Source organism: Mandrillus leucophaeus, unplaced genomic scaffold (assembly GCF_000951045.1).
Source record: "Mandrillus leucophaeus isolate KB7577 unplaced genomic scaffold, Mleu.le_1.0 Scaffold444, whole genome shotgun sequence".
Taxonomy (NCBI): domain Eukaryota; kingdom Metazoa; phylum Chordata; class Mammalia; order Primates; family Cercopithecidae; genus Mandrillus; species Mandrillus leucophaeus.
The window spans coordinates 662406-676924 of record NW_012104743.1 but is presented as its reverse complement, the minus strand read 5'-3'; the positions used below and the strand labels follow the sequence as shown (position 1 = coordinate 676924).

At 37.5% G+C, this 14519-nt stretch overlaps 1 protein-coding gene across 3 annotated transcripts in view; it reads right to left on the bottom strand.

Annotated features, from left to right (window-relative positions):
• ANGPT1 (angiopoietin 1) overlaps positions 1–14189 on the bottom strand; it is a 262653-nt gene extending 248464 nt beyond the window's left edge. Inside the window, exons 1-2 of one of the 3 annotated variants that reach the window (XM_011994172.1) lie at positions 13858–14000; positions 13397–13783 (exon numbers count right to left, since the gene is read on the bottom strand). In XM_011994172.1, coding sequence (XP_011849562.1) covers positions 13397–13693 — 297 coding nt within the window. In that variant the 5' untranslated portion in view covers positions 13694–13783; positions 13858–14000. Of the gene's footprint in view, positions 1–13396 lie in introns of all 3 variants that reach the window. The other 2 variants (XM_011994170.1, XM_011994173.1) reach the window with 2 other exon arrangements.
• Between the last annotated feature and the right edge of the window lie 330 nt (positions 14190–14519).

Sequence of the window (14519 nt, the reverse complement as noted above, 5' to 3'; positions counted from 1 at the left end):
AAGAATTGTGCTGGGATGGGAAAGATTCCTAGGAAGCATTTTCCCTAAGAACAGCAGGCTTCTTACAGCAATTTATACACATGTATGGTAAATTATTCTCATTGCCAAAGAAGGTTATTTAGTATGGATAGATTCTCCAAAAACTTACAAGACATCATCATTCATCTGAATCTCTTCCCTGCTCCCCACCATTCAGAATTTGTTGTAATTTGTGAAAGAAAAGTGAAAGAGGCAAGAAGAGTGAAGAGCTTCAGATTTAACCACTCAGAGTATGGGTTCAAATTCTGCAATCTGCCTCAAAGTAAACATGTAACCTCTTAAAAATCATTTGACTTTAGTGGCCCTCGGTTTCCTTATCTGTAAAGTGGGTTTGATAATACCTGCTATGTATGAAAATATTTGTTTGGGTGATGACACTGTTTACCAAGGTAAATTTATTAATACCTTATTTTTAAAAATAATTCTTTATTTTTTTTTCTTTTTGTTTTTGGAGATAGTCTCACTCTGTCAGCCAGACTGGAGTGCAGTGCCACAATCCCAGCTCACTGTAGCCTTGACATCCTGGGCTCAAGTGATCTTCCCACTTCAGCCTCTAGAGTCACAGGCATGTGCCAGTCACCATGCCAGGCTAATTCTTGTATATTATTTTGACACAGGGTTTCACCATGTTGCCCAGACTGGTGTTGAACTTTTGAGCTCAAACAATCCACCAGCCTCAGCCTCCCAAAGTTCTGGATTACAGACGTGAGCTACTGTGTCTGGCAGAAAAGTTATTTTCATACTTGCTATGTGAAAGAACATCCAGTATCCATTGCTGTCTTTGCAGATAAATTATTTTGCACAGAAAGCAATAGCAATTTCATTGGCAGACCATGTGATTATGTTATATCAATGAGATAACCATGTGTCTCATGTAATGCAAGCTGTACAACTAAACATGAGAGGTCAATTCCCAGCTTTCTTTAATATCTATTTGCTGTATTGTCAGTTGTCTCCTGAGAGATGACAAATATCACACACAATAGATGGAAGATGACAAACATGGAGACGATGAAGTGAGAAACCCTTAAAATTGAGAAAATTGTACTCTATAACTTAATAGCTTCCCGCACATTGGAGAAAGATCTCTGTTATTCAGCATTAGCACAAGTATCCTTCAGACAACTTCACTGACCAAATAGTGGCCCCAAAACAGCTTGAGCAATACAGCGTGCGTTGATTCATGAACACATCCTAACAGTATGTACTGGGCACCTATAATGCCCACACACCACACATTGCTTGTGCTCAGCATTCAATAGACAGCACAGGTCAAGCAAGTGAATATGCACTGAGTTATTTGTTGTTGTGCTGTTTTAATAGGTTTTAGTTTACCTCACCATGCAAAGGTGGGCGAAAAGAATGACTGAAATCTCTTTTGTCCCCATCTTGCTTTGTCCTCTTTGGGTCTCTGTGGAGAAGAATGGACAGGGAGAAGGTAGGGTAGAGCCTCCCTGTCTCATGCAACTGATACTCAGCAAGGGAAGCAGCAAGTCTCAAAACCCAAATTTTGAGTGGCCAGGCCTCCAAGATCAGACAAAAAGAGAGGAAGAACTATCACAATTGTCTACAAGTAGCAGTGTTCTTGGCTTGGGCCTAAAATGCCAGGAATATTTTCATTAATAGGGACAATGATAAATAAAATAGGAAGTGAGATAAGAGGTCATTGCCTAAGGAAACAAGGCATTTCTTCTCATTTTTACAACTCTCCAAATGACCCAGAAAAGGAAGTGCAGGCAAATAATATTTTAAGTTCCAGAATGAGCTTTCACTTTTCCAAGCAGGACTGCCTACAGATAAATCCAAGAGGGAGGTCATTACATTGAATGGAAGATATTTAGAATAGGCAGCTTCACCCCATGTAAAGCAATTGTAAGCCTTTCTTTGTGTTTTAGAAGTTTTTAGATAAATAGTCAGACTCAATTAAACTCTATAACTTCAAGAGATGGTGCTTCTAAGGAGATACGCAGTAGGGACTGCAGACGTGGGATTCTGCGGTCTGTTAACAGGCCTGTGGGAGGGCTGAGAGAATCAGCTATTGTGCTTCAATCAGCAACAGAGCCTACGTGCCACCGTCAATTTAACCATGGAGCTTTAGAGTGGGGATGGGGACAAATGGCTGTGTGAAACAGAACTTGAGAAAGGGACAACACATTTAGTATCAAAGAATTAAGGGTTTAGACACAAAGACAACTACAGAAAAAATTTTAGAAATAGGCTTAATGTTTGATGATTGACAAGAGGAGACATGGCAAACATTGCTGCAGTTAGTCTCACATTTGGTTAAGAGCATAGGTCATAGAGCCAGACTGCCTGGGATTGAGTGCTGGCCCATAAATTTAGCTACTGTGTAATCCTGCGCAAGTTACTTCCACTCTCTGTGCCTGCCTCAGTTTTCCCACTTGCCACATGGAATAATTATAACACTATCTACTTCTTATTGGCTTTTGAGGTATTCAATGAACTAACACATGTAAAGTTTTTCCAGTGGTCCCAATAGTTTTGAAAAAGTGTTCAATATTTAATTAGCAGTGTACCCAGAACTTCCCCTAGTAATAAGCAGTATATACATAACACCTACTAGATGACAGAACTTGTGCAAAGTAATTTATGTGAATTATGCCTGCACTTAATAACTCTATGGTATAGATACTATTATCACCTCAATTTCACCCATAATGAAATTGCAGCACAGAGCAGTGAAGAAGCTTGCCCAAGGTCACACAGCAAGTCAGTGGTGCTATCAGCATTCAAATCCAGGCAGTTTGACTCTAGGCATGACCCACTTCATCACTGGGCTGTACTATCGTTAAACTTGTCATAGGAAATAGTGGACACAAATAATGTCCTTGCTTTTAAGTTTGTTTTTAAGTTTGTCTCAACAACAGGGGTTTTAGTGAATTTCTTGCATCTTCCTAGTACCTTGCAGACCACCTTGGCTGAAGTGCATATTTGATTAGGTAACTGACTAACTGGTTTCCTGCCCTTTGTTAATTGCAGGTGCTAAGTTCTATGACTCCTGCCTGTGTACTGAAAGTGCATGACAGAACTCATGTCATCTCTCATGGAGAAGTTCTCCTGACACTGCTATAGTCCCCTGTCCCTCACTGTGTCACCCCTCCCCCATGTCCCAATAAAGGGACAGTCACTGGTCTCTCTGTTCATTTGCCTTCCCTGTTGTCCATCCTCTTTGCAGCACTCCCCCTCTATGGCCAGCATGAGGAGGATCACAGGAGACTTTATTAAAAAGAATAATGGAGGAGACAAGAGAAATAAAAAGGACAGACAGGCCGGGAGGTCCCTTTCAATCTTTTTGTCTTGCCTGGTCTGAGGGCTGCCTTGCCACCTCTGCTTTCCTGGTTTTAATCTCAGAAGTCTCTAACGTGCAGAATGAGCAAAGTGGGGGTTGAAAAAAAGCAAACCATTTGGATGCCAGAAAAAATATTAGAACTTTCATTTTTAAAACAAAAAGAAAGTTAATAATAAATTCATATAAGGCCTCACATTGGAGCCTTCACACCATCAGTATATTAAGTGGCTGTGTGTCATTCATCTGCTTAAAAAAAAAGAAAAAGCTCCAGAGAGCTAATGAAATCGATGGGACTGCCTCACTTGGTTGTGCTCTTTCAGCACATTATGATATAGCACAGCTTAGGTGTATTTGGGAAAATGGACTCATGGATTATTTTATATAGTTTAAACTAAATTCATCTTTACAACATGGACAAGTGTCTTAAAAAACATAAAAATACCAGCACATGTGTACAAGAAAATAGTTCTTGAGAACTATTTTTGGTTCTCAAAAATCTCTATTCTTGGTAAGTGCCATGTAGCAGAAGTAAAAAAACAAGGTTAGGTAAGTAGATCTAACAAATCATCAGAGAAATTTTGAAAATACCAAAATTCCTCCTTGAAATTCAGATTTTCTTTCACAATTCTTGACAATGAATTCTGCTAGAAGTGAATAGTATCCCTTACAATATGAGGCAATCATCACACACTACATTCTTAAAGTAAAAATACGTAAGTATACATTATCATACAATTGTATAATTAAGGGATTAGACAAATTATACAATTTGCCGCTAATTAACCAAGAGTAGTCTATTATCAAATTTGTGTCATGTGAAATATGGGTGGGCCTCAGTATTTTTAAGAGTCTAAAACAATCTGCATTTGTTTTTGAAATTTCTGCTTTCTGTAAGGCAGATTTCGATGTTCATACAACAGCTTGGCAACGAATTCAAACTATCGAAGGTAATGTTTCTTCATGCCCACCAGTAGCTAAGTTTTGGCAGCTCTACCTAACTAATATTTGATTATTTGAAAGTTTTCTTGCAGCTATTTTGAAACTGTGTTCCTTTGGACATATGGGGTGCCCTGAGGAATGCTCTTGGAGGGCCAAGGGAAGAAGGTTTAGAAGAAGGCCTCACTCCACTTCTTCTCTAACCTCTGCATTTGTTTCTAGATATTAAACTTCTGCTGAATAATTCATTTGAAAATCAGGTTCACTTGCCAAGAATTATTTAAAATTCATCAGTTCATTGATTCAAAAATATTGTCTTTATTATTGACATTTTAAGTTATTAAATATTCAGCTTATTCAATAAACCCATTCATTTATTCTACAAGCATTAGAACTACTATCACCTTATACCTTTGTTCTTATTATTTAAAAACTGAGTAGAATTAGAAAATAATAAAAAGACTGATAATACTGGTAATAAGCTTACAATTCTCACCCCTTATACCTGTGCAATTAAAATAAGGTGGATGTCAAGACCTGCTGGATGCAGCAAACCTTGAGCTACAGTAAAAACCTATTGAACTTTAATCTACTCAGCTCTATATCAAGAGTGAAGACAAGAATACTGTTAAAATGTTTTATGAAATCCTGGGGCTATCTTTCATCTTTAAGGGTTTAGAGAAGAACTATAATTTGAGATTTTAAAATATTTATTGGTTCTCTAGGAATGGAAAGTCTCCAATCATCTTGGAGGGTGAAGCATTGTAATTTAACTTATGTAGCCTTCAGAAACAAAGTGGAGACTACCAATAAAGCATACTCCTTCCTAATGAGTAGAGCTACACATGTCACTAGACTTTACAATATGCCATCCTCCAAAATTATCATAAGCCATTTCGCTGAAATTTATAGTAAGTTTACCTATCTGATGCCAGTGAGTTTGGTCACTTATAGGTACATATTATTAGTGATTTAAGATATTCACATTTCACTTGTGTTTTAATCATATTTCAGCTGCTGATTTACTTCAGACGCATCTCGATGCCTGTGCTAATTTGCATGTTTTTTCAAGAGTTGAACACAAACTTAGGAAACACATTCCTAGATAGACTTCTAATAAGTGACCTGCATAGTCATGTAGTATAGCATAAACAAGTAAGTTTTCTTACTGTATATTTTTCAGTACTTACTGACAAAAGAAAAGATTTTCATAGGCCTAAATGCATTCTGGATGGAATTATTAGCTACTTTCTCTGTTCAAAATTACCTTTTCATTTGCTTGAAGGAAAAAATTCAGATTATTTGAGCAGACAACTGAGACCAAATGAGCCTAAAGTTCTCTCACTTCTAATATTTAGAATTAGAGAAGGGTATTCAGGTATAGACCCTACATGGAAATAGCCTCCAAATGTAAAGAGAACATAATCCATGGAGGGCGTCATTCTTTAAAACCCTCTTTGGTAAGAGAGGGGGCACATCTTTTGTACACATTGTAAGAAGATTTAAACACCGAGATGCCCTCCCTCCCTCAGACCATGGGGCCAAAACCAAAGGGGGTTTGGAATTTCCCAACTCCACTGCCAAAGATCATCTTGTATTGGGACAACAGTCGAGGATGACTCAGAATGTAATTAGGGTTGTGCATCTAAGCAAACGACACAATATAGCTTGTGGTACTAAAAAAAAAAAAGAAGAAGAAGAAGAAAGAAGGAAAGAAGAAAAGAAAAGAAGACAAGGCCCAGGAAAAGGCTGCTAATGTTTCCACACAGAGACAAGACTGTGGCAGAAAGAAACCAAAACCTCCTTAATTAGCAAATTATAGCACAGGGGCTGATAAAACTCTGTGTTTTGTAGCTGAGCTACCCACTTATTGCTCCTCCCCTCTCATCATCTGCACAAGTGAGAACACTTCTAATGTTTATACTTAAAACAAATGATAGGGGGGGAAGGTTTCTAATAAGAGGCTGAGCTGAAGCCCCATTTCTAAGAAAATAGAATGGCTCTAGTGTTTTGTCAGCATTCTTGCTAATGCCACAACCAACAGGATGAAACAGGCGCATAGCACAGAAGACCCTGTAGCCCAGACTTGTTTATCCACAGGCTACTGGTCTGTATTGTTATCCAGGTGCTTTTTCTTTTCTGATATGTATCTGCTTTGGGAATATTTCCCTGTTCTTGTGATGATGGGCAGGAGAAAGACAAGACATGAAATTCCCTTGCCTGTGTGCCTCTAAAATGTCACCTCACAGCATGTCCAGACACCCAGCCAAGAAATGGCTTAGTCAGGCTCTCTGCCAACTGGCATGAACCTGAAGATTACTGGGCCTCCTGGAGGGCAATCTTTTTCCCACACAACAAACCTTACAATTTACCTTGCAATGGTCCCAAAATTAATACTAATTCCTCTTGCAATATAGGGCAGGGGTCAGCTAACTTTTTCTCAAAAGGGCTGGATATTAAATATTTTAGGCTCTGTGGTAACTCCTCAACTCTGCTTTCGTAGGAGGAAAGCAACCATAAACAATGCATAAATGAATGAGTGTGGCTCTGTTCCAATAAAACTTTATTTACAAATGCACAGACAATATATAAAGGAAGGAATGTGGTTGTTCTTCAATAAAGCTTTATTTACAAACAGAGGTGGCAGGAAGGATTTGGCCCAAGGGCCATCACTGGCTGATCCTTGTTAGAGAGGATGGAAACTCGGAATATTAATAAAATTTCTGCCATTATGTAGTTAAAAAGGTAATGTGTAAAATATAGTTGCATCTAAATTTCATACATCAATTTGATTATAGTCCAAATCCGCTCATGGACTTCATTTGTTTCCCTATTTATTAAAAAATACTAAATAGAGCCAGCTATGCTATAAGCATTGTGCCAGAAAAGTCAATCTGCTACCAGAAATAATAAAACAGAATAATAAATAAAAACTGGTCAACAAGACAGGTACAGGATGTACCTCATAGAGCATAGTGTCTATGAAAATACAGAGTCACTCATTCTGCAAATATTTATTAAGGTCCTACCATGTGTAATCCACTCTTCTAGGTAGAAGGTATACTGCATCAAGATAGACAAGGCCACTGCTCTAATAGAGTTTGCGTTCTTAGTAGGCGAAGACAGAATAAATAATCTGACAATAACTAACACAGCATTATGCAGTAGTAAATACCATGAATAAATAAAACAACATAATATGGTAGAAAGTCTCTCAGCAAAGTGGGGAAGGTGGTAGGGAATGGTGCTCAGAGATTTTCTGAGAAGACTGCTGAGTGAAGACCTGAACGAAGAGAAGTAGCCAACCATGCGAAGATCGGGGGAAGAATTTTCTGAGCTGAGTAAACAGCTTGTAAAGTCCCTGAGGCAGGAATGAGCCTGTCTGTTGGAGAAATAACAAGAAGGCCAATGTCACTTGAGTGTCTGGAATGTCGTTTCAAGGTAGTAAATGACGGGGCCAGTGAGCGGTGTGGGGCAGACCATATAAGACCTCCTGGTAAGAAGTCAGATTTTATTCCTATGTAATGAGAAGTTGTAGAAGGATTTTTAAGAGGGAAAATGACATTCTTATTCATTTAAAATTTCATTAAACCAATACTTATATATGAGAGGAGTGCTATTAAAAGAAAGCTCAATGTGAAATGGTACAGTCAGGGGTAAGGAAGGACTGTAATTGCCCATAGAAGCCCATAGAAAAAGACCTACTTGCCATAGCCCTAAAACCTGAGATCTCTCAATGGAGACAGTTTGCCAAAAGGTTGTGATAGCACTAACTGCTAGCTTCTGGGGCTGAAAGGGGTTTTTTGGATCTTTTGATTCTAAAATGTAATAAGCAAACAATAACACCTAACTATTTGTTGAAAAGTTAATACAGATTCTGAAGGGCTCTTACTTGGCTTGAAAATCAGGGGTCTATTCTTCAAATGAAGTTGATGGGGACATTTCTCCAACTCGATTTAAAAGACAATTATTTCTATTAATCTTTCTCAGCAACTGCTACTTTTCCCAATCTGTAGGCATAAATTGTGCATGTATCTTATTTTCACCTTTAGTGAAAATTAGATTTTCACCTTTAGTGACAAAATTTTCACATTTAGTGACAAATTTTCACATTTAGTGACAAACTATTAAAATCGTACTTATTAAATATCTACTTTTTTTTTTTTTTTTGAGATGGAGTCCTGCTCTGTCGTTCAGGCTGGAGTGCAGTGATGTGATCTCGGCTCACCAAAACCTCCGCTTCCTGGGTTCAAGTCATTCTCCTGCCTCAGCCTCCCTAGTAGCTGGGATTACAGGCACGCACCACCAGGCCCAGCAAAGTTTTTGTATTTTTAGTAAAGACAGGGTTTTGCCATGTTGACCAGGCTGGTCTCGAACTCCTTACCTCAGGGGATTTGCCCGCCTTGGCCTCCCAAAGTGCTGGGATTACAGGTGTGAGCCACCGCGCCCGGCCAATGTCTACCCATTTCACACGTTTAGGAAGTTTCCACAAATGTGAAAATAAAACATAAGAGCATTGTCTCTGACTTAGTGTTGCACAGCCACCACCAGCCACCGAAACAATAATATACCAGTGAGAAGTAAGTTCTTGTGTGCACATATTATACAGATGTATATTATGATAATCAAGTTCTCATGGGTACATATTATATAGATGTATATTATTATAATTAAGTTCTCATGTGCACATATTATACAGATATATGCATATTATATAGATGTATGCAGTAAATGGCTCCCTACTGTACTGAACAAGAAATACTAAGTTCTTGTGCTTATAGAAGTACAAAACATTATCACACAAGAGAATATCTAGCTGACCCTCAAGTAGCCTAGTGCTAACATTTAAGCAAACTTTAAAGTAGTTACAAGGTCCCTTAAATTGCATTATGTTATATTTACCACTATATACTTGAGCACTTGATCTCTTAAAAACTGATTATTACTATAACAGAGAAATTAATCCAGACCCTTAATGAACATGTTCAGAAATATAAAAATGGATAAGCGACATTTACTACACTCGAGGAACTCACAGTCTAGGTGAGAAAACAAACCTAGAAACAAATAATTAAAACAACCACCACAACAACTTAGAAGTACAGTGTTAACACGATACAGTCAATGTACTGCAATGACATTTGAGAACTCGCCCTGGGAGGGTAAGTGGAATGTGGGTAGATTTCCTGGAGAAACTGGCAACAGAGCTGACCGTTGGAGAATAATTAAGAAGTTGAACTAGAGTTACTAGAGAAGTTTTTGAGATTCTAGATCACTGGTTAAATATAATTTGAATAATTAATAAGCACCTACTCTGGACCCAATATTGTTTTAACTAGTATTAGGACAAAAATAACTGTAGGGTATAGTCCTTGCATATAGGACAACTTACAATCTATTGAGGAGGTAAGGTGTATGCCTCAAATAAAATGCTGATGGTAGACAGCAAAGTGCAGATTGCAATAGATAATTCATTTGTTTGTTCATTTAACAAATATTTATTTTATATTTATTTTATAAATATGTTATATACTCTTCCAGGCACTGAAGATATGATATTGGACAAACTCACAAGGTCACCGGCCTCGTGGAGGTCACATTCTAATGGATATTAATAGGGATTAATATATATGTAATATATGGGTTTAAAAAAATCATCATCATCAATGTGTTTTGGGTAACAGCATTCCAAATCTTAACTCTGAAGAAAAGAATACAATCTGCAAATAGAGGACATCCTTAACCAAAAAATGTCATCAATAGAAAAACAGCTAAATAGTCCAGTAAAATCTTTGTATTTCTTAAAATATTCTGGATGGCAATTCATAACCATATTTTCCATTAATAGTCATCAATTTGAGCTAGTGTAAAATATTTATAGCAAATAGACTATTGTTTTCTGTTACAAGGCATTATCCACTCAATTTATTTAAATTTTTAACCAAAAAAGACATCATTTGGCAAAAGCAAAATAGGTCTTCTAAGGATTCCCCAAATCCTAGAACATTATACACATTTAAATCTAAATGTTTTAAATGTACATCTTTGTGAACTTTTTGAGATGTGGAGACAGAAAACAGTAGTTCACAAAGCACAGGATGTGGGCTAAATGTTTCCCTGTCATAGAGAAGTAGGAAGAGATCATAAGAAAGTGACAAAGACACTGGGGCCAGTTGTATTTATTGTTACTTACCTAAGATCTGGTCACTTTCAGGTGTTTACTATGACTTGCTAATAATTCTGAAAAGAGCTATATTATAGAAGAGATCAAACCCAGAAACACACCCAGGTGTTTCACAAAATAAAACTAGGATGCATAGTTTTATTCATACCACTATAATATGATGCATATTATTCATACCACTCTTCCTGGTCTGAGAAGTCACAATAATGCTATCAACCTGCCTCATTTTAATCAAGCAGTGATTGTGGAAAGTTGATCTCTTTGAATTAAATCCATCACATCAAGAAAGCAGTGCCATAACAGTTCCAGTATTTATGGTGACCGACAAATCATTTGCCCCCTTGCATGCCTTGCTTCTCATCCTGTTCAGTTGCAAGACCAGAAAAGTTGAGGAAGGAGGTTTCCCTTCATGGAAGGGGATGCATTAACATAATTATCATATAGCTTCATTTAGCATTGATAACACATGTATTCTGCCTCAAAATCTTTCCTGATAGCGATGCCATGAGCTGCATAATAATCACTATGCTTTATTATTTTGCCAAATAAATGGATGAATTAATTTCACTTACATACACTGATAGCCTCAGTTTCTGCAGGGTATTGCTTCCATCTATGGCAACTACTTGGAATCAAAATAGAAGTAATACAAATTGCAGTACTGAGCATACCAAATAGTTACAGTAAAAAGATTCCCATTTCTATTATCAGAATCAATATATCACATGAATTTTAGAACTTGGAGTGAAGAAAACTCCTAATTAAGGGAAACTTATGAAAGTCTTTAGCAAGTTCTTTGTTGAATGCATTTATTTGGTTTCTTGATCCTCCAACCAATCACATTGACAATGACAAAAGATATGCAAATTTAAACTGACAATAGTCAAGCCACACTGCTCTGACTCATACCAATAGGGATGTTTTCAGCATATATTCAGCTTGATATTTACACTTGAAAGGGTCAGTGTAACCAAAGAACATTTTAATAGTTATTCTTGGCTATAATCTGAAAGCTATCCCACAATCATTGACCAAGAACAATGCAAACAAGAATCAAATTTATTTTGCAAAATAAATTAACATATGAAACACGTGCATGATTTAAGCCCAGCAGAATTATGTGTTTACCCTGTCACTGCTGAATAATTGCATAGCAACAAGAAATATGCATTACTATGTTTGAATCACTATTTTGATTATACGTTTTAAGCAAACAAAACATTACGTTTTTGGTAGAATAGATCATTCGGGGTAACTTGGGACTAAATTTTCCTCCCCATTCCCTCAAAGAATCCAGACTAATATATGATTGGATTCTCACTAAAAACTATATGGATGGTGTACTGAAGAATAACAACAAGCTATTCAACCAAAATCATTTGTTTACAATGGAAATAAGTTTTGCCAAAGAAAAATACAAACATCCTATTATAAACTACTATTGAAAGTAGTGCCTAAAATTTAAGCTACAATTGAAAAAAAACCGAGAGTTCTGTTTGCTTTTTATTCTTCTACCTACCCACTGATTGCGTATTACAGTCCTATAGTCTGTAATAGAAAGATTACAATATCAGGTTTGGAAACTGTAGAACTACTAAGTTCCAGTTAATGTGTCAAATAAAATAACAGTGATCTTAGTTCAGTCCCTAGTGGACAAAAGCAGAATAACTATTACTTGGCATGATTCAGCAGGCGATGACCTAAGCGAGTGTGATCACACAGGAACAAAATAGAGCATTTGTCCTTTCCCTATCTTTTATCTTTTTAAAGGGATTGCCTCGTTTACAGACTAACTTAAAGAAGCCTGATTGCATACCTATTTATATGTACCAACTTAATCCATTAACGAGGGAGAGAAGCTTTTCACAAACTGGGACATTGCCTCCATTCTAGTGGCATAGTCAGTGGAATATACTTATTCTCGGCTGCCTAATATTAAACAGATTGCAAAGACAGAATGAATTGCAGAAGTGTGGTCATAACTTAATAGGCATATCTTCAACAAAAACTTTTAAATGGTTTGTAGATAAATAACTGGATAAACTATTTGATTTGATTTCTATAAATTGAGTTTACATTCATACTCGACATTAACATTCATCAAATAACATGGATACTTAAACTTGCCAGGTACTGTCTCTGTAACTACAATGCCCTGAGAAGGGAGGTATTTCAGGAATATAGTAGAGACTACATGTTGCGTTCAGCCCAAATCTGCAGGTGCATGTCTTCCTCAACAGCCAGCGTGTTCTCATTGTGAGCAAGGAAGCCCTTTCTGACAGTTCACATTACAATGTATCTTTTTAAATTTTTTTTTCTCAAGGACAGAAGAAAAAATATTTAACAGAAATCAGTCCTCTACTATTCTACCACTTGCTGAAATTAACAGTTCCCTTTACATAAATATACAATTTCTCCAACCAAATATCATATTTTACATTTACTCTCACTTCATGTTAATTTTTCTAAAGGTTAAAAAAAAAAAATACTTTGTGATGATTTGCCACCCCAGTGGCACAAAATTTTCTGGTGCAAAATCGATTTGATCTTATTAATTAGTATAGTCATTACGATTATTTATTTTTCACCAACTTGCTTAAGAGGTACATGCTTTCTTTCTTAAGGTAGAGTTTTGACAGAAAGACTCTTAATGCTGAACTTTAAGCAAGAGAAACCAGAAATGTCATAAAATTTACCAGGGCTAGACACACACACGGGGTGCCCCCACACATTCATAGTATTGCGCAAGCCCCCAAACCTTGGCTTACCCAGGAAGCCAAACCCAGACGGCCGTCTTGCAATTGCAAACACTGCCCCCCTGGAGCAAAAGGTAAACACACAAATGCGCCCCTAAGGAACTTTAAGTTAGCTGCAGTGCAAGAACGGAAAAAGCTCCGTGCTATTAGAAACTGAAAGCAATCACTTACTTTTTGCAGCCACTGAGTATAATTTTCCATCACATGTTCCAGATGTTGAAGTTTCTGGGAAGAGAAATCCGGTTCCACGTGTGGAGCATCTCTCTGCAGAGCGTTTGTGTTGTACTGGTCTGTCGTACTCTCACGACAGTTCCCATCGTGTTCTGGAAGAATGAAAGTATAGGCACATTGCCCATGTTGAATCCGGTTATATCTTCTCCCACTGTTTTCTGGACTTCGGCGCTGGTTGCTGCACCCTGTGTGAGTCAGAATGGCAGCGAGGAAAGCAAAGGAAAGGAAAACTGTCATTGTACTGCCAGCACTCTCCTTCCGTGCCTCTCGCAAAACTTGCTCCTTTCTTCTGACCTCTAAACTAGTTCTTTATTTCAGGTAAAACTGCTTGTTTGTTTGACTCTCTCCCCCTCAAAGAAAGCGTTTGAAGAAGAATGATAGAAAACTAGCCATTTGTTAGCTTTGTTCTAAAATGTTAAAATTTTTTATTTCACTGTAATGATATTTTCCTTCGTTAAAACTTGAGATATTTATTGCATAGTAGCTGAGATTTATTGTTTCCTCTCTGTGTGACCGTTCAGCGTGGAGCCTGCCTGAGTCAGCTGCGTGTACATATTCTAGACCCTTTCCTCTACCCTATCTGCTTCAGATCTGCTATTTTCTTCCAGACCTCAGTGAGTTTTATTAAGGTTGCACATCCAAGCCAAGCTGGAAGCAGGCAGCCTTTCACAAGATGACTTGACAGGAATGCGTGAGTGTGCCCCTATGCTAAGGATTGCTGATGGCTTAGGGCGGCAGGATCGTCTTACAAATTGGCTAGATGCGCATGACCTCGATCATGTATGGCCCTCCCGCCCCCTTCCGCAGACAATTGCCTTGAGCCTTTAGCAGATTCATGGCAAATCAATAAATAGAGCAGTCCACCTTAATACACTTTTGGTGTGCATGCTGACCTACTAAAATACAGCAAACTAGCAGTATGTTTTTAAAGTTACTATTTAGTCGAGGGACCCTAAGAAGAAAATTGGCATGATGTCCAATGAAATTATTTTTGATAGAGAATGATAAACCCGTATCATTATTAAATGTCTTTAAAAAACATGTATTCTTGACTCTGAGGAAA